We start from the raw sequence: 26014 nt of genomic DNA, 5'->3' as shown, positions 1-26014 counted from the left end.
TTGACCCCATAATGTTTCAAAAAAGGCAACAATTAAAATTAAAACATGAAAATAAGATAAATCCAAAGTGGAGAGGAGATTGTTGAAAAGAAGGGAGCAGTCAAGCACCAGTAATCCCACATGCACCTGTAGGTCAGTTCAAAAACAGAAGTGGCAAAGGTCAATTATTCATCCTTTCAATCGGACACAGCATGTGATGTGCAGGCATGGCAGGTGGCAGAGAGGGAGAGCGCGAGAGAGAGAGAGAGAGAGAGAGAGAATGAGAGAGAGAGAGAATGAGAGAGGGAGAAAATGAGAATACAAATGCCTTATCCTTCAGCTGTACTCTCAGTTGGATTCAGAAAGACTTCAAATAAATGTACAGATATTAATATGACAACTTCAAATGTTCCAAAAAGTTAAAGCATCCAAAAATTGTTACCTCATTTTCTGGAGTGGGAGACGGGGTAATGGAGCTGAATGACCCTTTTTGTGTGTCTGTGACCTCTGCTGATGTAGATACTGGTCGCTCCCATTGGGTGGTGCCTGTCGGTATATGCCAATAATAGATGCCAGCGACATCATTGATTTTCTTCCATCCTGGTGGGAGATCGGGGTCAGTCTGAAATGATTGGTCACTCCATATGTCTGCTGGGAAGTGGAGTTGAAAAAATTAAAACACTGGTTTAACCCTTTGAGGATCACAGTAACAGTTTTGATTATTAAAATAGTGGGTCTTTGCCTGGGTTTGTAGACAGAATAAAAACCATCTCTTTTCAGATGGATGTTAAGCTAGGAAGATCCAATTGGATTCCAAAAGTATACAAAGAGCACAGCAACTCTATGGACTAAACATTTGAAAAATAAATCCTCATTCCACAAAACGCATTAATGTACAAAATTAAAACTGTCAAATTCAGAATGTCTAAAGAAACTGTAGCAAACAATTGGAACCTTTGTTCCTGCTCCTTGCTATTATCTACTGATCCTTGCTCGAAAGTGCACACGTGTGGGAGTCACACTAGACTGTGACGTCCTCCATGATCACATAACCAAAGGGCACTCACACATGAAGAATGTCCACTTGAGAAAGGGACAACAGGCCTGATGAGATGTAACCTGCGAGCTGGCACCTTCCGGGAAAGGGGAAAAATGCAGACATTTGGGGGGGAAATCACAACATGCAAGAGTAATAGGGTTTAATTTCTAAAACCCTATACTGGCACACATCACCATTCAGTCAAATTACCATTTTTATTATGTGCGCCATGTTCTCATGTGTTTCATCTTACTTGGTGATTTGTATTTGTATGCAATCTTTAAAAATGCAATCAAAGTTCATCTAAATATACTCAATTCCCCAGTATCCAAAAACATTCTTCAGTGCGAGACTTCAGCAATGTGAGACTTGAGGAGAGTGTGGTAATCTCTTGCTGGGAGTTGTGACTGAGGGAGTTTGGACCATAAGGTTGGAAGTAAATTGTACACTACTTGCTCTCCCTGTTTGTTTTTGCTTTCCACCACCCTCCCCTGCCACCCCCCTTCTTTGCTTTATTCACAGATTTCCTGAAAGATAGGATGGTGAACCCTGGGTCACAAAGAAAGGAGAGCGACTTCAATGTGAGGTGTGTACCTTTAAAGTAACGTTAGAGAGATGGGCTCAATTTTCCCCAGTGATTTGCGCCGTTTTTTTGGAGCAGGCTGCTTTTTCTGGCCTAACTTAAAAATCCCAGTTTCCCCAATCAATTTGCAACAGCGTAACTCATTTAGTTACGTTTTTTTTTTAGGTAAGTTTTTTTTTTCCTCAAAAGGAGGCGTAACCAGCAAGCTACGCCAATTCTGGCCATTTAGGGAACTTTGGCCAGCTGATAGGTTTCTCCATTTCTGCTTAGGCCAGCGTATGTGGCCTCTCGAGAAAATCCTTGTGGAAAGTTAAAGAAATCTGTGCAGGTAAGTAAATCGGAGGCCATTCGGCCTGGGCTAGGAGAGGAAGCGGAGCGGTCCGGGAAGGCACTCGGGACCGGAGAGGCACGGCGGGGGAGGGAGCAAACTGACCGGCACTCGGGGGCCACAATGACCGGGACCGGCACAACTTGCTCTTTAAAAATGGCCGATTGCCAACACAGAGCTCTACTGCGCATGCATGGCCATTTCAGCGACGTCAAGAAAGTCAGTTTTTTTCCCCTCGCATACGCAGAAGGCCCGGCTGCTTTTCCCGGCGCAGACCGCAGGCTCCATCTCCTGAGGCAACTGGCCACGCTGTGCGGCTCCAGATTACAGTACAAACATTGGGGAAAGTTCGGACATGTTTTTCTGGTGCATTTCTGAACCTAAATAAGTGGCGAAACTCTGGCAATATGCCAGAAAACGGGCTTGGGGAAAATTGAGCCCATGGTGTTAAAGTAAAGCATTGTAGGACTTTCACCTGCACTAAATGTGTTCAGATTTTGTCTCTGCAGCAGGAGATCATTTACTTATAAGTGCAAATTGACCCCAACTATCATACTTGATGGATTTCGATGACTTCCTGACAGAGACGAAAAGTAAGCAATTGTCTGGCATTGATATCACCACTTTGGATTCTTTTGTTGCTCCAAATCCGTTGTGATTTGGAGAGCACAACAGGCAGTGAGGTCAGCTGAACAACCTCAAGGCTCAAATCAACATATTGGAAAAGGTATAGAGAAGGCTGGAAAATCCAAGAGGAACAGCCAAGGAAGAGCAAGAGGCAGCATGCAATCCTCATTCAGACAACGCCCTATGAAGAGGTAATGCTTTGTCAAGAGCAGTCTTCTGTTTTCCAGGGGCCAAGGTACTGATTTCCAGGATTGTGTGGATGAAAGGTGAGTGTCAAGGTACTATAGTAGGTACTAATGATATAATGGATAGAAATCCATTTGTTCTGGAGGATTCCTATAAAAGCCCCACAGCTGATCTTCAGCAAAGAGGTGCAAGGGTAGTAGTCTCTGGGCTATTACCAGTTATGTCCAGATCGATGGAGAGGAATAGCTGAATTGTAGGATTCAACATCTGGTTCAGGATCTTTGCAAAAAGAAGCCACACTTCATCGATAATTGGGAGGTGTTCGCTGGACATGGAAAGTTGTTTAGTAGGGATGGCCTCCACCTTAACTTCCTTGGAGCATAAAGGTTGGCAGAGGGTGCTGACAGGGCTGGATTAACCCATAGGCTAATAAGCCTGTAGCCTTAGGCCCTCATATTTTTTTAGACTCTCGACTTTAGGCCCTAATTTTTATAGCATTAATCCTAAATCTTTGTCACAAGGTTGGTTAAACCATATCATATATAACTGCATAATTATATCTTCAGAGGTGCAAAATAGTGTGTCCTTACGGCTCAAAGTGCATATAACATTCCTTGACAATCTTGAAACATGTATAAATATCCAAAACGAATTCACCCGGGGGGTTATGTATGCTGTTCGTAGGATAAATGCATAAATAATATCAGGTTTGATAATTGTGAATGCTTATGAAAGGATGAAGAATTGTCATTTATCTTGTGAAAGTGGAAATGCAGATGTCAAAGTTAAATGTCAAAAGTATTGAGTAGACTATGTATGTCCTCATAGGTACCCCTAAATATCCTACTGGAAACTACTAGGGGTAAAACAGGAATATTCCAAATTAAGTCTGAAAGACTAGATTGGAATTATGAGCATTGAGCATTGAGAGTGAAATTGTCAGGTCTTTAAATTTTGATGATATTATTCATGACTTTGCCACAGTTAAGGCCAGAAACTTACCAGTCTTTGTTTGAAAATATGTATTCAGAGAATTTTTTGTTTGTTATCACAGTTAAAGCAATCTCTGTTTGAATTGGATGCTGTTTTTAATGTATATAGCTTTGATTTTTGTTAGTTGTTAAATTTGGATAAATATACAATTATATTTGTTTGATGATTTTATGAATTGTATGCAATACATAGTACATATATAGGCCCTTCGCTCCTATTAGCCTTAGGCCTCTCACAGCCTTAATCCGGCCCTGGAGGGAGGGAGAGAGAGGGAGGGAGGGAGGGAGGGAGGGGGAGGGAGAGAGAGAGAGAGAGAGAGGGGGGGAGGGAGGGGGAGAGTGAGAGAGAGGGGGAGAGTGAGAGAGAGGGGGAGAGAGAGAGAGGGGGGGGGAGGGAGGGAGAGAGAGGGGGGAGGGAGGGAGGGAGGGAGGGAGGGAGGGAGAGAGAGGGGGGAGGGGGGAGGGAGGGGGAGGAGAGAGGGGGGGAGGGAGGGAGGGAGGGAGGGAGAGAGAGAGAGAGAGAGAGAGAGAGGGAGAGAGAGAGAGAGAGAGGGGAGAGGGAGGAGGGAGAGAGAGTGGTGGGGAGGGAGAGAGAGGGGGGGGAGGGAGAGAGAGGGGGGGAGGGAGAGAGAGGGGGGGAGGGAGAGGGGGGGGGGGGGGGAGAGAGGGGGAGGGAGGAGAGAGAGGGAGGGGAGGGAGGGAGAGAGAGAGAGAGCGGGGGGGAGCAGGTATCGGGTCGGGGCGGGGGGTGGGGGGGGGCGGGGGGCGGTCGGGGGGGAGCGGGTGTCGGGTCTCGGGTCGGGGCGGGGGGGGGGAGCGGATGTCGGGTCGGGGCGGGGGGGGAGCGGGTGTCGGATCTCGGGTCGGGGCGGGAGCGGGTGTCGGGTCGGGGCGGGGGGGGAGCGGGTGTCGGGTCTTGTCGGGGGCGGGGAGCAGGAGCTGGCCGTGGGAGGAGCCTTATTCACGCAGCCCCAGTGAGGCCATTCAGCCAGGGCTAGGGGCTGCGTGCTTCGGGCCCCTCCCACACAGTTCGGTGCCTGGAGCTACTGCACTTGTGTGCCCACTGTAGCGCGCATGTGCAGAGGTCCCGGCACTGTTTTCAGCGCCGGGACCTGACTCCGCCCCCCCCACAGCTCGTGCTGGCTGCGCCGAGGGCCAGAGGACCTGTAAGTAGGTGGAGAATACCGAGGATTTTTTTAGGTGCCGTTTTAGGCGCGAAAAACGGGCGCCCAGCTCGGAGGGGCGCCCGTTTTTTTTCTTGTGGAAACTTGGGCCCATAGATACTAAGCATGCAGATAAACCAGGTAGGAAGCAAACAAGAATAAATAACTTCAAGGAATTGCTTTTATGTAAATGTAAGGAGTGTTAGAAACAAATCATTAGAACTGCAATCCTAGGCTGTGTTGGAGAAATTAAACACTGGGGGTTAAATTGCGGTATCTGTTGGTCCTGGAGGAACATAGGATCCTGGTCAGAGGCCTAGATTCACTGCGCAGTGCATGGGAAGATGCCTTTCAGGTATGTACGGTACGTACAAGCTGCAGTCACGTGGGTCTGGACCATCAATCACTATGCAGTATCATCATTGATAAAAATAGGAGCTCTGTTTGTACGGACTCTCATTATTATCAATGAGAAAAACCCCATAAACACCGAAACACAGTATAATAAATAAATAAAACACCTCAAAAATTTAAAATTAATTGAAATTAAATGTAATTGAATGTTTTAGAAAAAAATTAATATTTTGGGGAATTTTTTTTTTTAAATGTGTTTTAATAGTGTTAAAAATAAACTTACCTTAATGGACAGGAACATAGAAAGGGGTTTTAATGTAAAAATGACTGTTTAAATTTAATTTTTATATGTTTTAACACTCTTACGTTGGTAAAAGAAAGCTATGCGTCTGCTTTTACCAGGCGTAAAAGTTTGAAGGACATTTTCTGGACATGAGTTGGGCAAATAGCCCAATCTCTCCCGTGCAGATGTCTTTCTCACGAGGATGTGGAGAATCTGTCAAGAGAAAGCTTGACAGATCGGAAAAGCTGTTTTTTGGCGCATGTGCATCACACCCCGAAAACCGGCGCACTTCATACAGACCCGGCAAGGCCGGAATTTTCGGCCCATTGTGTATTTCTGCGACATGACTAGACGAAAGTGATGGGACAGAAATTCACCTAAAGGGCTACAGGGGTTTCATAAAGGATAGAGTAGGTCAAAGGGGAATTGGGGTTGATATTTTTATCAGTGAGAATCTAACAGCGAGGGAAAGGTTTGATTTTGACTCATCTGGGTTTAAGTGGACCAAGTTCACAGGCAGGGACTAATTAGCGTTAATTTTTTATAGGCTCCCGGGTCAGACACCTGAACATGATGAGTCAATATGGAAAAAGATTGCAAATGCTTGAATATAAAATGCCACCTTGGTGATGGATGATTTTAATTTTTCTGGCATTCAGTGGCACGATTTTTTACCTGCTGTTGTGGTGGAAAGTGCAGCTGAAAAATTTGTTGAAAATATACAAGACTGTTTCCTGACTCAACATCCCTAGTTAATGAAGTAACTAGGGATAATCATATATTGGATCTAGTGTTTAGTAGTGAACCTGACTTCGTATCGGGCCTCGATACAAGATGTGAAGTTGTATAAGGCTAGATCTCTGGAACAGGCTGCCGTCTTGTGTGGTGGACACGGTCTCACTGAATTCCTTCAAGTGAGATCTGGATTTGTTTGTGGCTGGGGTTGAGATCACCTCTTACAGAAAGTAGGTACTGCAGGGAATTCAGGGCCAGAGCGATCTCCTGGACTAGTTTTGATTGCCGAGATGGGTCGGAGAGGAATTCTCAGATATTATTTTTTTCCCACATTGGCCTGGATATCTGTTTTTTTGCCTCTCCCAGGAGATCACATGGTTTCAGGTGGGGTGTAGTGTCTCTTACAACAGTGACTACACTCCAAAAGTACTTTATTGGTTGTAAAGCACTTTGAGACGTCCGGTGATCGTGAAAGGCGCTATATAAATCCAAGTCTTTCTTTTTTATAAGTTGTGATACACAAGGTATCGCAATTGTGTGGCAGGCTCGATGCACCAGATGGTCTTTACTTGTCCGCCATTGTTCGGATGCTGTTTTAATCAGTTAATATTTATTTAGCCTGTAATAGATTTGGAATAAGACTGCTACTTTCCAGGTGAGTCAGTGGGTTGTAGAATCAGCACCTTATTTGGCTAATAAAATGAAAACGCACCATTACCATCTAACGGGTTCTGATAAAAGCTCATCGACCTAAAACATTGGCTGGAATTTTCCCAAGGGAGTCCAGGTTTCCTGCAGGCCCTGCTGACTTTAACAGTGGGGACTGATTTGAATGCGAGGCCTCGGATTACCCGCCTGCAGCTAGTTAGATTGGGTGGCTGGCTGGCTGCGGGCAGGTAGGCCTCAGATGCAAGAACTCGGTCCGAAGGGATCGTGGGGTCAGCATGGTTGGGGGTCAGTGAGGGTGGGGGATGGGTGGGAGGGCTGGCCGGGGATCGTGAGGGGAGTCAAATGGAGCATCGGCAGGGAGTAGGGAGGGCATAGTGAACGAGGCCAGCCACCAGAAGATTGTGGCCGGCCCAGCATCATCGGTGGGCTGGGGGGTGCGGGGTGGGGGGGGGGGGGGAGGCCTCAGGGTGGGCATTGGAGGCCTCATGAGGGGGTCTCCAATTGCATGGTTTAGGTGAGGTAGTGACCCTGGATACAGGAGGTAGGTATAAAGTCACGTACCTCCTGGATGCAGCAGTCCCCGCTTCACTTTAACAGCTGGGTTTCACTGGCCAAAAACAGAAGCTGCTATTTAAATTGATGTTCTGCCCCTGGGGAGCAGGTTGATCACCTGCACCCCGTCCCGCCTCCGTTAAAACCAGAAGTGGATGCGGGAATCAGGTTGGGAATCCCATTTTTAACAATTGAACTATCCCCAAACTGCAAACCCACCCTTTTTTAAAGGGGAAAATTCCGGCCATTAACTCTATTTCTCTGCACAGGTGCTGCCTGACCTGCTAAGCATTTCCAGCATTTGCTGTTTTTAAGAACATAAGAAATAGCAGGAGTAGGCCATCCGCCTCCTCGAGCCTGCTCCACCATTTAATACGATCATGGCTGATCTGATCATGGACTCAGCTCCACTTCCCATAACCCCTTATTCCCTTATCGTTTAAGAAACTGTCGATTTCTGTCTTAAATTTATTCAATGACCCAGCTTCCACAGCTCTCTGATCCAGCGAATTCCACAGATTTACAACCCTCAGAGAAGAAATTTCTTCTCATCTCTTTTTTAAATGGGCAGCCCCTTATGCTAAGATCGTGTCCTCCAGTTCTAGTCTCCCCCATCAGTGGAAACATCCTCTCTGCATCCACCTTGTCAAGCCCCTTCATAATCTTATACGTCTCGATAAGATCACCTCTCATTCTTCTGAATTCCAAAGAGTAGAGGCAAAATCTACTCAACCTTTCCTCATCAGTCAACCCCCTCATCTCCAGAATCAACCTAGTGAACCTTCTCTGAACTGCCTCCAAAGCAAGTATATCCTTTCATAAATATGGAAACCAAAACTGCACGCAGTATTCCAGGTGTGGCCTCATCAATACCCTGTATAGCTGTAGCAAGACTTCCCTGCTTTTATACTCCATTCCCTTTGCAATAAAGGCAAAGATTCCATTGGCCTTGCTGATCACTTGCTGTACCTACATACTATCCTTTTGTGTTTCATGCACAAGTACCCCCAGGTCCCGCTGTACTGCAGCACTTTGCAATCTTTCTCCATTTAAATAATAACTTGCTCTTTGATTTTTTTCTACCAAAGTGCATGACCTCACACTTTCCAACATTATACTCCATCTGCCAAATTTTTGCCCACTCACTTAGCCTATCTATATCCTTTTGCAGATTTTTTGTGTCCTCCGCGCACATTGCTTTTCCTCCCATCTTTGTATCATCAGCAAACTTGGCTACGTTACACTCGGTCCCTTCCTCCAAGTCGTTAATATAGACTGTAAATAGTTGGGATTCCAGCACCGATCCCTGCGGCACCCCACTAGTAACTGGTTGCCAACCAGAGAATGAACCATTTATCCCGACTCTCTGTTTTCTGTTAGTTAGCCAATCCTCCATCCATGCTAATATATTACCCCCAACCCCGTGAATTTTTTATCTTATGCAGTAACCTTTTACGTGGCACCTTGTCAAATGCCTTCTGGAAGTCCAAATACACCACACCCACTGGTTCCCCTTTATGCACCCTGGTTGTTACATCCTCAAAGAACTCCAGCAAATTTGTCAAACTCGACTTCCCCTTCATAAATCCATGCTGACTCTGCCTGACTGAATTTTGCTTTTCCAAATGTCCTGCTACTGCTTCTTTAATAATGGACTCCAACATTTTCCCAACCACAGATGTTAGGCTAACTGGTCTATAGTTTCCTGCTTTTTGTCTGCCTCCTTTTTTAAATAGGGGCATTGCATTTGCAGTTCCCCAGAATCCAGGGAATTTTGGTAAATTACAACCAATGCATCCACAATCCCTGCCGCTACTTCTCAAGACCCTAGGATGCAAGCCATCAGGTCCAGGGGATTTATCTGCCTTTAGTCCCATTATCTTACTGAGTACCACCTCCTTAGTGATTGTGATTGTGTTAAATTCCTCCCCCACTGTAGCCCCTTGACTATCCACTGTTGGAATATTGTTAGTGTCCTCTTCCATAAAGACTTATACAAAATATTTGTTCTGAGTTTCTGCCATCTCCATGTTCCCCATTACTAATTCCCTGGTCTTGTCCTCTAAGGGACCAACATTTACTTTAGCCACTCTTTTCCTTTTTATGTATCTATAGAAACTCTTGCTATCTGTTTTTATATTTTGTACTAATTTGCTTTCATAGTCTATCTTCCCTTTCTTAATCATTTTTTTTAGTCATTCTTTGCTAGCTTTTAAAAGCTTCCCAGTCTTCTGTCCTACCACTAGTTTTGGCCACTTTGTATGCCCTTGTTTTTAAATTGGATACCGTCCTTTATTTCTTTAGTTAGCCACGGATGGTTATCTTTTCTTTTACACCCTTTCCTCCTCACTGGAATATATTTTTCTTGAGAGTTGTGAAATATCTCCTTAAAAGTACACCACTGTTCATCAACCGTTCTATACTTAAATCTATTTTCCCAGTCCACTTTAGCCAACTCTGCCCTCATTCCTTCATAGTCTCCTTTATTTAAGCTTAGTACGCTGGTTAGAGATCCAACTTTCTCACGGTCCATCTGAATTTGAAATTCAACCATGCTATGATCACTCATTCTGAGGGGATCCTTTACTAGGAGATTGTTTATTAATCCTGTCTCTACACAGGACCAGATCTAAGATAGCTTGCCCCTTGGTTGATTCCGTTACATACTGCTCAAGGAACCCATCCCTTATGCACTCTATGAACTCCTCCTCAAGGCTACCCTGACCAATTTGATTTGTCCAATCAATATGGAGGTTAAAATCACCCATGATTATTGCTGTTCCCTTTTTACAAGCCCCCACTATTTGCTGGTTTATGCTCCGACCAACAGAGTTGCTACTGTTAGGGGGCCTATAGACTACACCCACCAGTGACTTTTTCCCCTTATTATTCCTTATATCCATCCAAACTGTTTCAACACCCTTAGCATTTGAGCCAATATTATTTCTCACTACTGCAGTGATTCCATCCTTCACCAATAGAGCTACCCCACCTCCTTTTCACCCCTGAATATTTAATTCCCAGTCCTGGTCCTGGTCACCTTGCAACCACGTCTCTGTAATGGTTATCAGATCATACTCATTTGTCTCAATTTGTGCCAACAACTCATCTATTTTGTTACAAATGCTACATGCATTTAAACAATTTTATACCTTCTAAAAGTATGGATGTGGCTTATTGGCAATACCTCAGGAACTGTTACTAGCTGCAGGCCCAAATGTAGCTACTTAAGCTTCACAAAAATGCAGCAAAAAAAAATAGAAGCTTAATGTAGGTCTGTCACCTTATCATCCCCACTCCCCATTGTGTGATACCACTTTCTAATGGCTTAAATTACTCATTGACAGAGGGGCCGAAATTCAGTGCAGCCAGAAAGCTGGTAGTGCTAAGGCCTTTGTCCCCCCAATTAGCGCCGCAAAGTTTGTGGCCGCCATTGGATCCAAATTCAGCTTTTTGACCACGAAAGTGTTCCAGTCTTATTAGCCCTTCAAACCTGAAAGTTTGCAATCTTAATTGGGGTGTTATTCCCACGGGAAATTAGGATGATGTGACAGCTGCCATTGCAGTACAGGCGTGAGGGAATGAGCGTATCGGTGCTGCTTTGGAGAGGATAGCCGCGGCTCTGCAAGAGTCGATGGAGCGTCTAAGTGCTGTCATATCTGGTGGCTTTCAGACTGTGGCTGCTCGCATGCAGTCTCAGCTGGATGCCCCCCAAGACCTCAGTGTTGCTTTCGCAGCTGGGTCCACCATGGGCCACGGGGGACCTTCTGGTGTGGTGCCACAGCAGCGACCTGAGCTCCCTCAGATTGGTGGTGGTGGTATTGTGCCACCCCTAGTGAGTTATTCAGTCTCCTCAGGCCAGGATACGGATGATGCGCTCCCTCTGGCTCACAGCATTCCTGGGCCCAGACCTGTCACTCTGCCAGTGCCTCCACACATGGCCTCGCCCAAGCCAAGTCAGACTGAACCCTTCCCAGGAGGGTGTTGACTAGTCTCTAGCCGGCCCCTCCAGGCCCAAAGCTGCTCAAGGGCACCCTAGAAGGACATCTGCAGCTTCCACACAAGGAACACAGCAGCCTTGCCAGACCCATGAGGCAGCCGCAGGGGAGACACTGAGGCGAGGTCGCAGGTTAGGCATGCGTAAGATCATCATAGGCAGTCCCTCGAAGTCGAGGATGGCTCGGTTCCACTCTAAAATTGAGTTCTCAGGTGGCTGAACAGTCCAATGTGGGTCCTGCAGGTGGGGCAGACAGTGGCTGAAGGAAAGGGTGGTTGGGGAGCCTGGTTTGCCGCACGCTCCTTCTGCTGTCTGTGCTTGGTTTCTGTATGCTCTCGGCGACGAGACTTGAGGTGCTCAGCTCCCTTCCGGATGCTCTTCCTCCACTTTGGGCAGTCTTGGGCCAGGGATTCCCAGGTGCTGGTGGGGATATTGCACTTTATCAAGGAGGCTTTGAGGGTGTCCTTGAAACATTTCCTCTGCCCACCTGGGGCTTGCTTGCCTTGTCGAGGCTTCGAGAAGAGCACTTGTTTTGGGAGTCTCATGTCAGGCATGCGGTTGATGTGGCCCGCCCAACGGAGCTGATCGAAGCACTGAGCACACTCAATGCTGGGGATGTTGGCCTGAGTGAGAACTTTGACGTTGGTGCATTTGTCCTCCCAATGGATTTGCAGGATTTTTCATTGGTGGTACTTCTCCAGTGCTTTGAGGTGTCTGCTGGAAATAGTCCACGTCTCTGAGCCATATAGGAGGGCAGGTATCACTACTGCCCTGTAGGCCATAAACTTATTGCCAGATTTGAAGTCCTGGTCTTCAAAAACTCTCTTCCTCAGGTGACCGAAGGCTGCGCTGGCACACTGAAGGCGGTGTTGGATATCGTCATCTATGTCTGCCCTTGCTGACAATAGGCTACCGAGGTATGGAAAATGGTCCACGTTGTCCAAGGCCTCACCGTGGATTTTGATAACCAGGGGGCAGTGCTGGTAGAGAACCTTTGTCTTACGGATGTTTAGTGTAAGGCCCATGCTTTCGTACGCCTTGGTGAAGATACTGACGATGGCTTGGAGTTTGGCCTCCCAGTGTGCGCAGACACAAGCGTCGTCCACGTGCTGTAGTTTCGTGACAGAGGATGGGACGACCTTGGATCTAACCCGGAGCCGGAGGTGGTGTAACAGATTCCCATTTGTTACCGCTCGGAATGCTGAGCTGGGGCGACGTTTCCAGTCTGAGCTCCTGGATTAAGATTTCAGTTTTCTCTGTGAATCTCGGGATCTCTATTTCTCTCCCTCTCTCTCTAGTTTTTTTTTTCCCCCTTTTCTCTTTCTCTATTCCTATTTCTCTATTTCTCTCTCTCCCAATCAAATTTTTTCATTCTGTTTCTCATTCCCTTTCCTCACTTCTCTCTTTCTCCTTTCTTTTTTGCTCCCTTCTCTCTCTCTCTCTCTCTCTCGCTCTCTCTCCCCCTTTCTCTTTCCCTCTCTCCTCCCTCCCTCTCTCTCTCTCTTCCCTTGAATGCCGATTCTGTGCTGAACATCCTCAGGTACCTTCTTGTCTCTCTCCGCTTCCATGGCTCCGAAATCTCTCCCACTCTGCACCGTCTCTAAAAGCTGGCGGGGGCACCGTCAGCTAAAGGGCCGGCTTCTTCACGCTGAAAATGGGTCCGGGGCAGAGCGGCAGCGGTGCGCACTTTTAGCGCGTCACTACTGCCGTAAGCCCCACACCGCCACAAGAGTCAGCGGTGGCCCACACCGTTGCAAAACTTCCCGGGCCAAATCTATGTCGGGGCGGCCAGTTGAGCCCAAAGTGGCGGCCATTCAATTTTGACGAATGGCCACCGCAAATGGGCAGTAACGGTCCTTCCCAGGACCATGAATTTCGGGGCCAGAGTGTTTTGTACATTGAGCTAAAGGGCTAATTTTCCAGTCCCATTGTGGAGCAGTCGGAAGCTAGCATAATCATAGTCAAAAGTACACCCAGCTGACTTCCTACAATATTCTGGAGGCAGTTTATTTTAATAATTATATCCACCCATGGCCTTGTGCAGGGAGTTAGTCTAATGGGGGAAGGGAATATTACACTTTGGCTGTAATTTAAAGGGATGTGGCCACTTAATGGTAAGTAGCTGTATGGGAGAAAAATACTTACACACTTTAGAAAGATTCATAATATTTTGAACCTATTGGTAGCCTTCGATAATGCTGAACTGGTTGTGGGTGGTGGAAGGTTGCAGTGCTGCAGAACCTAATCTTTATTTGTGGCTGGCGAAGTGATCTTCATGCTGCATAAGGGAGCTGCAAGGAAGATTCCCTGTCATTCCCAGGCATCCTCCCCAGAGGACAGCAGTGCACCACACATGGCAAGAGATGGCAACTGGGTTCAACAGTGCACAGTACCAGCAAGACCTGTGAACAGAACTGAACCAAGGCATCACAGACTGCAAGCTATTACAAGCGAAGGGTGATGACAGCTGAAAAACAATATGCTGCCTACGAACGGTAGTTTTGTGATTCAGAAACTATGGCTGTGATTTTTCCTACCGGGTCGGGAGCAAGGCAGGCGACTTTGGGTGCGCAATGGAACCCCGCTCCCTTCTTCATCCACCTCTGTCCATGTGATTTTACGATGATGAAGCTTGTTAAGCCCGCCCTGCGAGGTTCCCAGCCAATTAAAAGGAAGCGGGTCTAATGATGTCATTTGATGACGCGTCAACAGCCGGTTTCCTTAAAGGGACCATGCCCACATACATTTTGACAGTTGTGCAGTCAGTGTTCTACAGCATTGAGGTGCTGCAAACACTGCACAAAGGTGAACGGCTCTCACATAACTCCCTCCTGATGCTTATGGAGTGGGTCAGAGCAAGCAGGCAGATTCACTTCCCTGCCCATAGGCGGAAGAGACCTCCCCAGGACACCAACAAAGCCTGGTTGCACATTGCACAGGAGGGCACAAGCAGGGATGTCATCTGTAGGATCTGCCTGCAATGGTGCAAACCTTTCAATGACCTCAGTAGATCACTAAATGTTACTGCAAAGCCATACACAACCTCATCCTGCAGTGCCACTCTGCCTTCTCTACCCTACTCCTGCACTTCATTACTCACACCAACTTACCTTGCACCTCCACCCATCCCTCTCTCTCTATCTATATTATCAGTTCCCCATTTCACTAGCCACTCCTCACACTCACCCTCGTCCTTGTCCAATCATACCAACTAACAACACACAAGGCTAGGCACTTGGGTCTTTTAGCCAATGTTCATGTAGAATTTCTCCTAATGTGTTGTCAAACATTGAAATCTTTATTTTGAACACGTTTCATTCTTGGACAGATTTGCGTGCACCTTTGGAAATGGCTTAATGAGTTGTAGTGAATGGTGAGACATAATGGTACCTCCTGCAATGGTGTTGAGAGTGAAAGGAATGGCTTGGGCATTGTAGGGATGCTTTATGGTGCTGGTGTGGGGTGGTGCCAACCTGGTGCATCATTTGGGAGCCAGGGTGTACAACGTCAAGTGAAGTAAATCTGGCCATTGTGAGCCCATCCCTGGCATCCCAGGCAGCAATGCGGTCGGGTGCTGATGCCCTGTGTAACATCAGGTGATTGCGGAGAAGGTTGGTGTTGTTGTTGGTGCTGCTGTTGTGCCTGGTGATTTTGGTGTAGGGGCTGATCATGGTGGGATTCTGAGGACCAAGGTGAGATTTGTTCAAGGGCAGCGATGCTGATGGAATAGATGGCAGCTGAAGTTGAGATGGCAGAAGCAATTTGTCAATGGTGAGAGGTTTATCCAAGGAGGTGATAGTGAATAGAGAGTTCACTGCAAAACCTCCCTAAAACTGAAAAATTCCAAATCCTGAAGGCTCCAGCTTCTTTGATTGGAAATTGAACAGCTGTGAAATGGTAGCTTTTATACCACTTCTGCAGCTGTCAGCTAGTCAAAACAATCCAGAGTTGTTAAGAACCCGACACACTTACCTGACATGATGCCCGAAGGATGGGAACCTTATAGTAAACTTGGACAAATCCTTTGGACCTGGTAAAATGCTGCTTAAATAGCTTTAAGTAGCTTCTTAATTAGCACAATTGCCTGACACGTCACTTAGTGCCGGGTCTGCAATCCGCAGGCAGAGCTGGCACTGTGGAAATTCACAAGTAGGCGGATTCAGAGTGGACTTCTGCCCTGCTGTCAATCACAGCCATTTTGACAGCAGGCCCCGCTGCAAACTCTCACTCGCAGCACCGGTATGATTCCGGCCTATATGTTGCTTTTATCCATCCTTTTAAGGATGATACATAAACTCTGGTACTTTTGAGGCACCAGAATACATGCAACCAAAATGGGTAAATATGGCATATTTTCCTCAGCTGAACATTTAGCAATGTTGGATGTCAAGGATACCTATGGGTCTTTGGCATCCATCATTGCTAGAGCATGGGGGTGAATTTAAAAATTGGCACTGGTTTCAACAATGCAATTTTTTGAGTGAAATCAATTGCATTGCTGCAAATGACATGAGAAATTGAATGAGTTTTTCAATAAATGTTCTTCTTCCCAGAGCCCTATGGGACTACAAATTCTGTGGCAATATGCATATCACTCCCTCACCTCCACATCAGGGGACCAAAAAGAGGCAGGACCCTGGATAATTTGGGTTTCCACCAGCAATCCGCTGCCACACCACCCTCAAAAATGTCAAGTGTCTAAAGATTTAAAGAGCATTGGCAGGCTGATATAAATAATGCAAAAGCTATGCTCTGTGTTTTATATTCCATCCCTGAAAGGATGAGTAAAACCACAGAGTATGGTTTCTGAATTACTAAACTGCTGTCAGCAGACAGCAAATAGCTCATCACGTTTCTTCATCTTTATGTCGTAATTAATTTTTCAATGTTCATTGTTACTGCACAATGCATTTTTTTTTGAAACAAGAATACACATAGAATATTTTTTCGCTGAATTTTTAAGAGAAGTAGAACGACAACTACAAGAAAGGCCATTCAACAAATATATATATTTTTTAAATGTTAAAATGAACTTGAAACATTTTGGATATTGGTGATGGGGATGTTGTTGAAGTTGTAACACCCTCCACTTTTGTTGCTCAGATAATGAAAAATGTACACACTGAAATAAGTTCATGTAGTTCCAATAACCATGGAATTCCAGGTTACTTGCTTCTGCACTACTGTTATGCATGCCCTCTATAAATGAGGGGAGGTACAATTCAAGTTGAACAAGATGATATCCATTGTGACTGTGGTACGTTATCCCTCCTTTTCCTCGGTGCAGCATTTGACATGGTTAAGCCTGTCACCTTCCTCTATTGCCTTTCCTTCACTATCTAGCTCTGTGGGACTATCCATGCCTGCTTTCACTCCTATATGTCTGAACACAGCTAATGCATTTCCAATAGCGGTTTCTCTTCACCTCCCATTACCTCCGCAACCCCCTAAGGATCTATCCTTGGCTGCCTACTCTTTCTTATCTACTAGGTGCCCCGTGCTGACATCATCCATAACACAGGGTTAGCTTCCATACATAGTGTGCTGATGCCCAGCTCTACCTTTTCACCACTTCTCTCAACCCCACAACCAGCTCCATGCTGTCAGACTGCCTGATGATTCACAACTTCCTTCAATTGTTTTTGGCCCCTACCACAAACTTTACTTCCTTATTGCTGAGCACATCTCCTTTCTAGCCATTTCTCGGGATGGACTAGAACAAGCAAAATCTTGGCATCCTGTTCGAACCCGAGCTAAGCTTCAAACTTGACATCCCATCTATCGCCAAAACGACTTACTTTCCTCTTTACAACATTGCCTGCCTCTGATGCTACCTCAATTTATCCACTACTAAAACCCTAATCTATGCTTTGGTCATCTCTGGGTTTATTTTCTATCATGTCCCTCTCTCCCTCACAGGTTAAGTCCCACTCGTCCATCATCCCTGTCTTTGCTCATCTACATTGGGTCCCTGAGCCCCAAAACATTCAATTTAAAATACTCATCTTCATCCTCAAACCCCTCCATGATCTTGTCTCACCCTTTCTCTGCAACATTCTCCAGCCTTATATCCCCTCCACCCCTGATCTTTGTGTATGCCCCTCCTCCTTTTTCCCCAGCTACCCTCTGAAACTCCCTCACTAAAACCCTTAGCATCTCCTCTTCTCTCTCTACCTTCTTTAAACCCATATTTTTCAACCAAGCTTTTGATCATCTAATCTCTCTTCTCCATTGCTAAGTGTCAATTTCCTTACCTATTCCGAATTATTTTTCTCCCTTCTTTGTGAAATACCTTGATGTTTCCTGTGTTTTCTGGCCCATCTTCTATACATCAGAAACGACTGAAACTGCCTCCAACTCTTAAGCTCTAAGTGAACTGAAACAACAGGCAACTGTGATTGAGAGGTACATGCACTACTGGTATCCTGTCATTCTGTTTACTTTTATTTAATTTACAGCAATGTGGTAACAGAACCTGTTTGAGGTTATAATGGCCCAGGCTACAAAATTGCAGCTCACACACAAACACATCTGTTTTCACCTGTAATTTGCATCTGAGCAGAGTAACATCTAAACCATGATTAATTTAATTTCTGGTACAAAGAATAAAATGTTTCCAGTTAACCTGCTGAGAACTGCATTATTACTCTAGTCCACCTAACATGAGATAAATATTTCCCTCGTTCCCCAAGATATTTTAGACTTAATTTTGGTTATAGTCTGTAATAAGCAAGTGGTTTTCTTAGCGAAAGATAAAAGCTGATCTAAAACCGGTTTTAAACTAATAACCTTATGTGTGTTGAGTTCATCCATCATCATTTTAGCTCAGTATTTGAAGTCAGGCTTGTGGACCCACTCCATTTCCACAGGTGGAAAGCTTCAGTAAACACTTGTAGCAGGTGGAAATATAGAGTCCGCATTAGATGCAGATCTTCAGAATACGCACACATTGACTATTTAAAAAAAATGTTACATTGCAAACTGACAGCAGCAGGCAGGATCTAAGTCATAGCTGTAACAAATGATGATTGTCAAAAATGGAGAAAGTTCGAACATAAACGCAAAGAAGCAAATGTCACCTGTAACTAGATAGAATGTAAAATTAAAAATGTAATGTTCTCTTCAGATAATTCTGAAATGCCATGAAGTGCAGCTAGTTATAGCAATAAAATAGACAAAATCTGCATTTCATTACTCTTCTACTGCTTATACATTCTATGTCAGCGTTATATAATGTTGTGGGACCTTGCTGTGTGCAAATTGGTTGCCGCGTTTCTACATTACAATAGTGACTTCACTTCAAAAGTATTTCATTGGCTGTAAAACACTTTGGGACGTCCTGAGCTTGTGAAAGGCGCTATATCAATGTAAGTTCTTACTTTATTTTTGCGTAGATATGGAAGGTCTTACCAAGGCCATTCCAACTTCAATTTATTATACTTGGCGAACAGTTTCCACACCGAGTATTTTTTCAGCTGTTGTTGATATGATATAGGATTTCATGCCACATCATCTATTTGACTCAGAGTTGGCTGCTACCACAGCAATTTATTGATTTATGCTTTTTAACAAAATATTTTAAAAGTCAGTGTTCATTTCCTCTCCAAGCATCTAATAGCATCAAAAGGTACATTATATGGGAATGTCGGCTCCAACCAGTTATGTTACCTTACAAGTATTTTTTTTATTTTGATGAGTGCGAAAAGCTCACAAATATGTTTCCTCGCAGAATTTCAAAAAGTCTTCAAATTGCTTCAAAGGCAGTAAGTATTTATTGCCTTTGTTTTTAATACAGTCATATTAAAGTTATGACCATAACATTTCTTAGAATTTCTACCTCCAAACAACCCACCCCTAAAAAAAACCCCATTGTTCTGTTGTATTATCATGCCACACAAAATGGAATTCTTAGCGCTGTTACAGAACCTTTCAAGCTTCTAGCAACCATGCAAAACTACCACATAATCGACAACTCATTACAGGAGAATGCAGTAGCTGGAAATCTTGTCTTGATTACAGATTTTCCTCTAGGTTCCTTTTCTAATTTAAATTATTACAATTTGTGTATTTATTAAACAGCAACACTATACAGAACACTCAGCCTTAAAGCGCCAGACTTGCCACAAAAACAGTTAAGTATTTTTAGCTGGAATGAGGGATGACTACCCATAGGAACAGAATATTTTCCAGGTGTAGTGCCAAACTCCTCTCCCTCTACACTGATGATGCTCAAAAAAGTATTTCTTATTGCATGTAACTATCACTTTCATTTCTAACACCAGACAAAGCATTTAATGCCCATCCCTATTTGCCCTTGAGAAGGTGGAGATGAACCACCTTCTTGAACTGCTGCAGCCCATGTGGTGAAGGTATTCCCATTACAATCAAATTACAAATAAATACATTATCGACTTGTCATTAGATTAGCTAACAGAACCCTACAATAGCCAATTCAGTCGACAAACTGAAGAGACTGGGTCCAAACATATCAAGCATCAAAGTTAGGTTTGACTAGTGCAGAAATCTCCATTGTATTTGTCTTCATGAGTTCCTTAAGTATGTATTATGGAGCCTTAGAAGCAGATGTAAAGCTTAAATTCATGTTGCCATGAATATGCATATTCACAGGTATTTGAATTTAGGATTTACCTATCAATGAGGCAACATCAATAAGAATAGCCCTCTTTAAACCTGCAGGACAAACCAACAAAGAAGATATGGGGGCCGAACTTGGTGAAGGCCGAGTCTGGCCCTAGTGCCGCCCAAAAGGCCGCCGAGAGACCGGATGGCACTTTGGGCAGGAAATTGATGAAAAATAATTTAAAAGTTGGGCCGGCGGCAAATGAGCGATGTACGCCGTCAAACTGAGCGGGAGCTCCCAATCTTGGCGGCAAAGACTTTTGTCGCCGAAGCGCCGCCGAGGATGGAGTCTGGCCCACAGAGGGTCGAAAACATTAAAATAAAAATGATTGGAAAAAAAAATTATCCGGAAGACCTTCAGGGAAACCCATTAAGGTAAGTCGCTGTGGAAAAAAATGTATTATAAAGTTCACTAATCTTTTTTTTCCACTTTAAAAAAAAACTTACCCTGGGCGTTAGACCAGCCTCCTCACGGCGGTCTTCCCCCTGCTGGCGCTGACTCCCGCCCGCACCAATCTGGCATCTCGACGGGCAGGAGGTCACTGATGTCAGCGGGCAGTTTCCGGCGGTTCTCCCCTACCGCCCAAGTGCAAACTAGCACTGGGCGCAACCTGGAGAGGAATGTCAGCAGATCTCGGCGGCAGTCGACGATAAGGCCATCAATTTCAGCACCATGGAACTTTCAGGTTCCAGCATCCGCACTGTTTTGCTTTTAAATAAGATATGGAGCTGCAAATAGGACTGAGTTGCCTGGAATAAAATGGCAGCACTCAAGAGGCACAATCTGCAAATATGCTGATGATACCAAAATCTGTGCGAGTTTGATGACTGTAGATGACGCTCGCCTGCTTCAGACAGATCTTAATGTGTTGGGAGATTGGGCTCATGAGTTGAAAATGGTGTATAACGTAGATCCCAAAGATGTTTTATAAATACTAAAAGAGCAAGAGGATAACTAAAGAAAGAGTAGGGCCGATTAGAGACCAAAAAGGAAACCTGTGTGTGGAAGCGGAAGACGTGGGTATGGTTCTTAATGAATACTTTGCATCTGTCTTCACAAAAAGAGGGGCAATGCAGACATTGTTGTTAAGGAGGAGGAGTGTGAAATATTAGATGAGATTAAATATTGGGAAGACCAAAGCCACTGTTATTGGTTCCGGTCACAAACTCCATTCCCTAGCCACTGACTCCATTCCTCTCCCTAACATTTGTTTGAGCCTGAACCAGAATGGTCGCAAACTTGGTGTGATATCTGACCCTGAAATGAGCTTCCGACCACATATCCGTGGCATAATTAAGACCGCCTATTTCCACCTCCGTAACCCTTGCCTCAGCTCATCCGCTGCTGAAATCTTCATCCACACATTTGTTACCTCTCGACTTGACTATTCCAACATTCCCCTGGCTGGCCTCCCACGTTCTACCCTATGTAAACTTGAGGTTATCCAAAACTTGGCTGCCCGTGTCCTAACTCGCACCAAGTCCCGTTCACCCATTACCCCTGTGCTCACTGACCTACACTGGCTCTCAGTTAAGCAATGCCTGGATTTCAATATTCTCATCCTGGTCTTTAAATCCCTCCAAGGCCTTGCCCCTCCCTATCTCTGTAATCTCCATCAGCCCCACATCCGCGCTCCCCCGCCCCCCCCCCCCCCCGTCGAGATATTTGCGCTCTTCTAATTCTGCCCTCTTCAGCATCCCTGATTTATAATTGCTCAGCCATTGGTGGCCGTGCCTTCTGTTGTTGCCTGGGCCCCAAGCTCTGGAATTCCCTCCCATAACCTCGCCGCCTCTCTACCTCTCTTTTCTTTTTTAAGACGCTCCTCAAACCTACCTCTTTGACCAAGCTTTTGGTCATCTGCCCTAATTTCTCCCTATATGGCTCGGTGTCAAATTTTTTTCAGTGAAGGGCCTTGGGACGATTTACTACATTAAAGGCATTATATATTAATACAAGTTGTTGTATTTGTAAACATAGTGAGGAAGAATTATGGGGTTTAGCATCTTTGAAAGCAGATAAATCACCAGACCTGCATAAAATGTATCCCAGAATATAAGAAAAGCAAGGGAGGAAATAGCAGAGGCTCTGACCATCATTTTACAATCCTCTCTGGCTACAGGTATAGTGCCGGAGAACTGGAGGACTGCTAACGTTGCACCATTGTTTAAAAAGGGAGAAAGGGATAGATGGAGTAATTATAGGCCAGTCAGCCTAACCTCGGTGGTGGCAAATTATTGGAAAAAATGCTGAGGGACAGTCGTAATCATCATTTAGAAAGGCATGAATTAATCAAGCACTATGAGCATGGATTTGTTCAGGGAGGGTCATGTCTAACTAACTTGATTGAATATTTTGAGTAGGTAGCAAGGAGGGTAGCGCATTTGATGTAGCCTACATGGATTTTAGCAAGGCTTTTGACAAGGTCCCATATGGAAGACTGGTCAGAAAAGTAAAAGCCCATGGGATCCATGGAAAAGTTGTAAGTTGGATCCAAAACCGGCTCAGAGGCAGGAAGCAAAGGGTAATGGTCGACGAGTGCTTTTGTGACTGGAAGGCTGTTTCCAATGGGGTTCCACAGGGCTCAGTACTAGGTCCTTGCTCTTTGTGTTATATATTAATGATTCAGACTTCAATGATTAAGAAGTTTGCAGATGATACAAAATTTAGATTTGTGGTTAATAAGTGAAGATGAAAGCTGTAGATTGCAGGATGATATCAATGGACTGGTCAGGTGGCACAGTGGCAAATGGAATTCAATCTGGCGAAATGTGAGATAATGCATTTTGGGAGGGCTAACAAGGCAAGGGAATACACATTAAATGGTAGGATACTGAGAAGTGCAGAGGAACAGAGAGATCTTGGAGTAAAAGTTCGCAGATCCCTGAAGGTAGCAGGACAGATAAATAAGGTGGTTAAGAAAGCACACAGCATACTTGCCTTTATTAGCCAAGGCATAGATTATAAGAGCAGAGGGGTTATCCTTGAACTTTATAAAACACTAGTTCAGCCACGACGAGAGTACTGTGTCCCGTTCTGATCGCCACATTACAGGAAGTATGTGATTGCAGTAGAGAGGGTCAGAGGAGATTTATGAGGATGTTGCCAGGACTGGAGACTTTTAGCTATGATGATAGGTTGGATAGGCTGGGGTTTTCTTTGGAACGGAGGAGGCTGAGGGGAGACTTGATTGATATTTATAAAATTAAAAGGGGCCTCGATAGAATGGATAGGTAGGACCTATTTCCCTGAGCAGAAGGGTCAATAACCAGGGTGCATAGATTTAAAGTAGTTAGTCGAAGGATTAGAGGGGAGTTGAGGAGATATGGAGCAATACAAGAGTCATGACGACAACAACTTGCATTTATATAGCACCTTTGACATAGTAAAACATCCTTCACTTCACAAGTGCATTATAACACAAAATTTGACACCAAGCCATATAAGGTGATATTGGGGCAGATGGTCAAAAACTTCATCAAAGAGGTAGGTTATAATGAGCATCTTAAATGAGGAAAGAGAGATAATGAGGCAAAGAGGTTTCGGGAGGGAATTCCAGAGCTTAGGGATTTGGCATCTGAAGGCACGGCCGCAAATGATGGAGCGATTAAAATCAGGGATGCACAAGAAACCAGAATTGGAGGAGCGCAGATATCTTGGGGTTGTAGGGCTGGGGAGGTTAGAGAGATAGGGAGGGGGAGGCCATGGAGGGATTTGAAAACAAGGCTGAGAATTTTATATCGAGGACAATGGCGTGTGGAGTTAGGGGACACGTAACAGAATGGATTGAAAGATGACTATAAAACAGAGAGTAGGATTGAGGGAAGCTTCTCAAACAGGTAACAAGTAGGAAGTGGTGTCCTGCAGGAATCTAAATTGTGACCACTGCTGTTTGCCACAAACACAAGTGATTTGGACTTAGAAATTAGAGGTAGATTGTTGAAATGTGCAGATAATACCAAATGGGGGGGGGTGCGGTGTAGCTAATAATGGAGTTTTGCACCAAAATACAGGAAGACATAAATAAGCTTGCAGAATGAGTGGATAAATAGCAAATGAAATTCAATACAGTGAAGTTTGAGGTACAGATACCTAAATCACTTGAAGTAGCAACACGATGAGGCCATAATGAGTGCAAACAAAGGTAAACTATCCCTCTTTGTCCTTCTGGACCTGTCTACAGCCTTCGACACAGTTGACCACTCCATCCTCCTCCAACATCTCTCCACCAACGTCCAGCTCGGTGGGACTGCACTCACCTGGGTCCACTCTTATCTATCTAATCGTAGTCAGAAAATCTTCAGCAATGGCTTCTCTTCCCACTCCCGCATCGTTACCTCTGGTGTCTCCCAAGGATCTGTCCTTGGTCCCCTCTTATTTCTCATCTATATGCTGCCTTTGACGATATCATCCGAAAACACGGAGTCAGTTTCCACATGTACGCTGACGACATCCAGCTCTACCTCTCAACCACTTCTGTCGACCCCTGCTTGGTACCTAAATTGTCAGATTGCATGTCCAACGTCCAGTACTGGATGAGCAGAAATTTTCTTCAATTAAATATTGGGAAGACCAAAGCCATTATCTTTGGTCCCTGCCACAAACTGCGTTCCCTAACCATTGACTCCATCCCTCTCCCTAGCATCAATCTGAGGGTGAACAAGACTGTTTGCAACCTAGGTGTCATATTTGACCCTGAAATGAGTTTCCAGCCACATATCCGCAGTATAACTAAAACCGTCTTTTCCACCTCCGTAACATTGCCCGCCTCTGCTCTTCTGCTGCTGAAACCCTCTGTCATGCCTTTGTTACCTCTAGACTTGACTACTCCAACTCATTCCTGGCCTGCCTTCCACATTCCACACTACATAAGCTTGAAGTCATCCAAAACTCAGCAGCCAGTGTACTAACCTGCACGAAGTCAAGATCATCCATCACCCCTGTGCTTTCTGACCTAAATTGGCTCCCAGTCAAACAATGCCTCGATTTCAAAATTCTCATCCTTGTTTACAAATCGCTCCATGGACTTGCCCCTCCCTATCTCTGTAATCTTTTTCAGCCTCACGATCCCACAAGATGTCTGCGCTCATCAAATTCTGGCCTCTTGAACATCCCTCATTATAACTGCTCAACCTTCGGTGGATGCGTCTTCAGCTGCCTGGGCCTTAAGCTCTGGAACTGCCTCCCTAAACCTCTACCCCTCTCTACCTCTCTTTCCTCCTTTAAGACGCTCGTTAAAACCTACCTCTTTAAACAAGCTTTTGATCATCTGCCTTAATTTCTTCTGTGGCTCGGTGTCAAATTTATCTGCCTGTCTGCAACACTGTTGTGAAGCACCTTGGGACGGTTTACTACGTTAAAGACGCCATACAAATAAAAGTTATTATTAACAAAGTACTGGGGTGCATTTCTCGAGAAAAAAATACAAAAGCTGCGACGTAATGTTAAATTTATATAAAAAAAAGATTGAACAACAACTTCTAATGACATATTGACTTCGTAAAACTTTCCAATGCACTTCACGGGAGCATTATAAAACAGAATTTGACACCGAGCTACACAAGGAGAAATTAGGGCAGATGACCAAAGATTTTGAGGAGCGTCTTAAAGGAGGAAAGAGAGATGGTGAGGTATAGAAAGGGAATTCCAGAGCTTAGGCACTGCCACCAATGGTTGAGCGATTAAAATCAGGGATGCTCAAGCGGCCAGAATTAGTGGAGCGCAGATATCTCAGGGCATGGTGGAGCTGGAAGAGATTACAGAGATAAGCAGGACTGAGGCCATGGAGGAATTTAAAAACAAAGATGCAATTTTTTTTTTTAAACGAGGTGTTGTTTAACCGGGAGCCAATGTAGGTCAGCGACCACAGGTATCATGGGTGAACAGGAC

At 44.9% G+C, this 26014-nt stretch overlaps 1 protein-coding gene across 13 annotated transcripts in view; it reads right to left on the bottom strand.

Moving 5' to 3' along the window:
- LOC139242238 (amyloid beta precursor protein binding family B member 2-like) overlaps window positions 1–26014 on the bottom strand; it is a 470855-nt gene that overhangs the window by 252353 nt on the left and 192488 nt on the right. For 12 of the 13 annotated variants that reach the window (XM_070870289.1, XM_070870312.1, XM_070870317.1 and 9 more), the window contains one exon: window positions 422–630. In XM_070870289.1, coding sequence (XP_070726390.1) covers window positions 422–630 — 209 coding nt within the window. The remainder of the gene's footprint in view (window positions 1–421; window positions 631–26014) is intronic. The other variant, XM_070870314.1, reaches the window with a different exon arrangement.

The sequence above is a fragment of the Pristiophorus japonicus genome, chromosome 2, assembly GCF_044704955.1.
Source record: "Pristiophorus japonicus isolate sPriJap1 chromosome 2, sPriJap1.hap1, whole genome shotgun sequence".
Taxonomy (NCBI): Eukaryota; Metazoa; Chordata; class Chondrichthyes; family Pristiophoridae; genus Pristiophorus; species Pristiophorus japonicus.
This window is presented reverse-complemented; position numbering and strand designations above follow the sequence as displayed.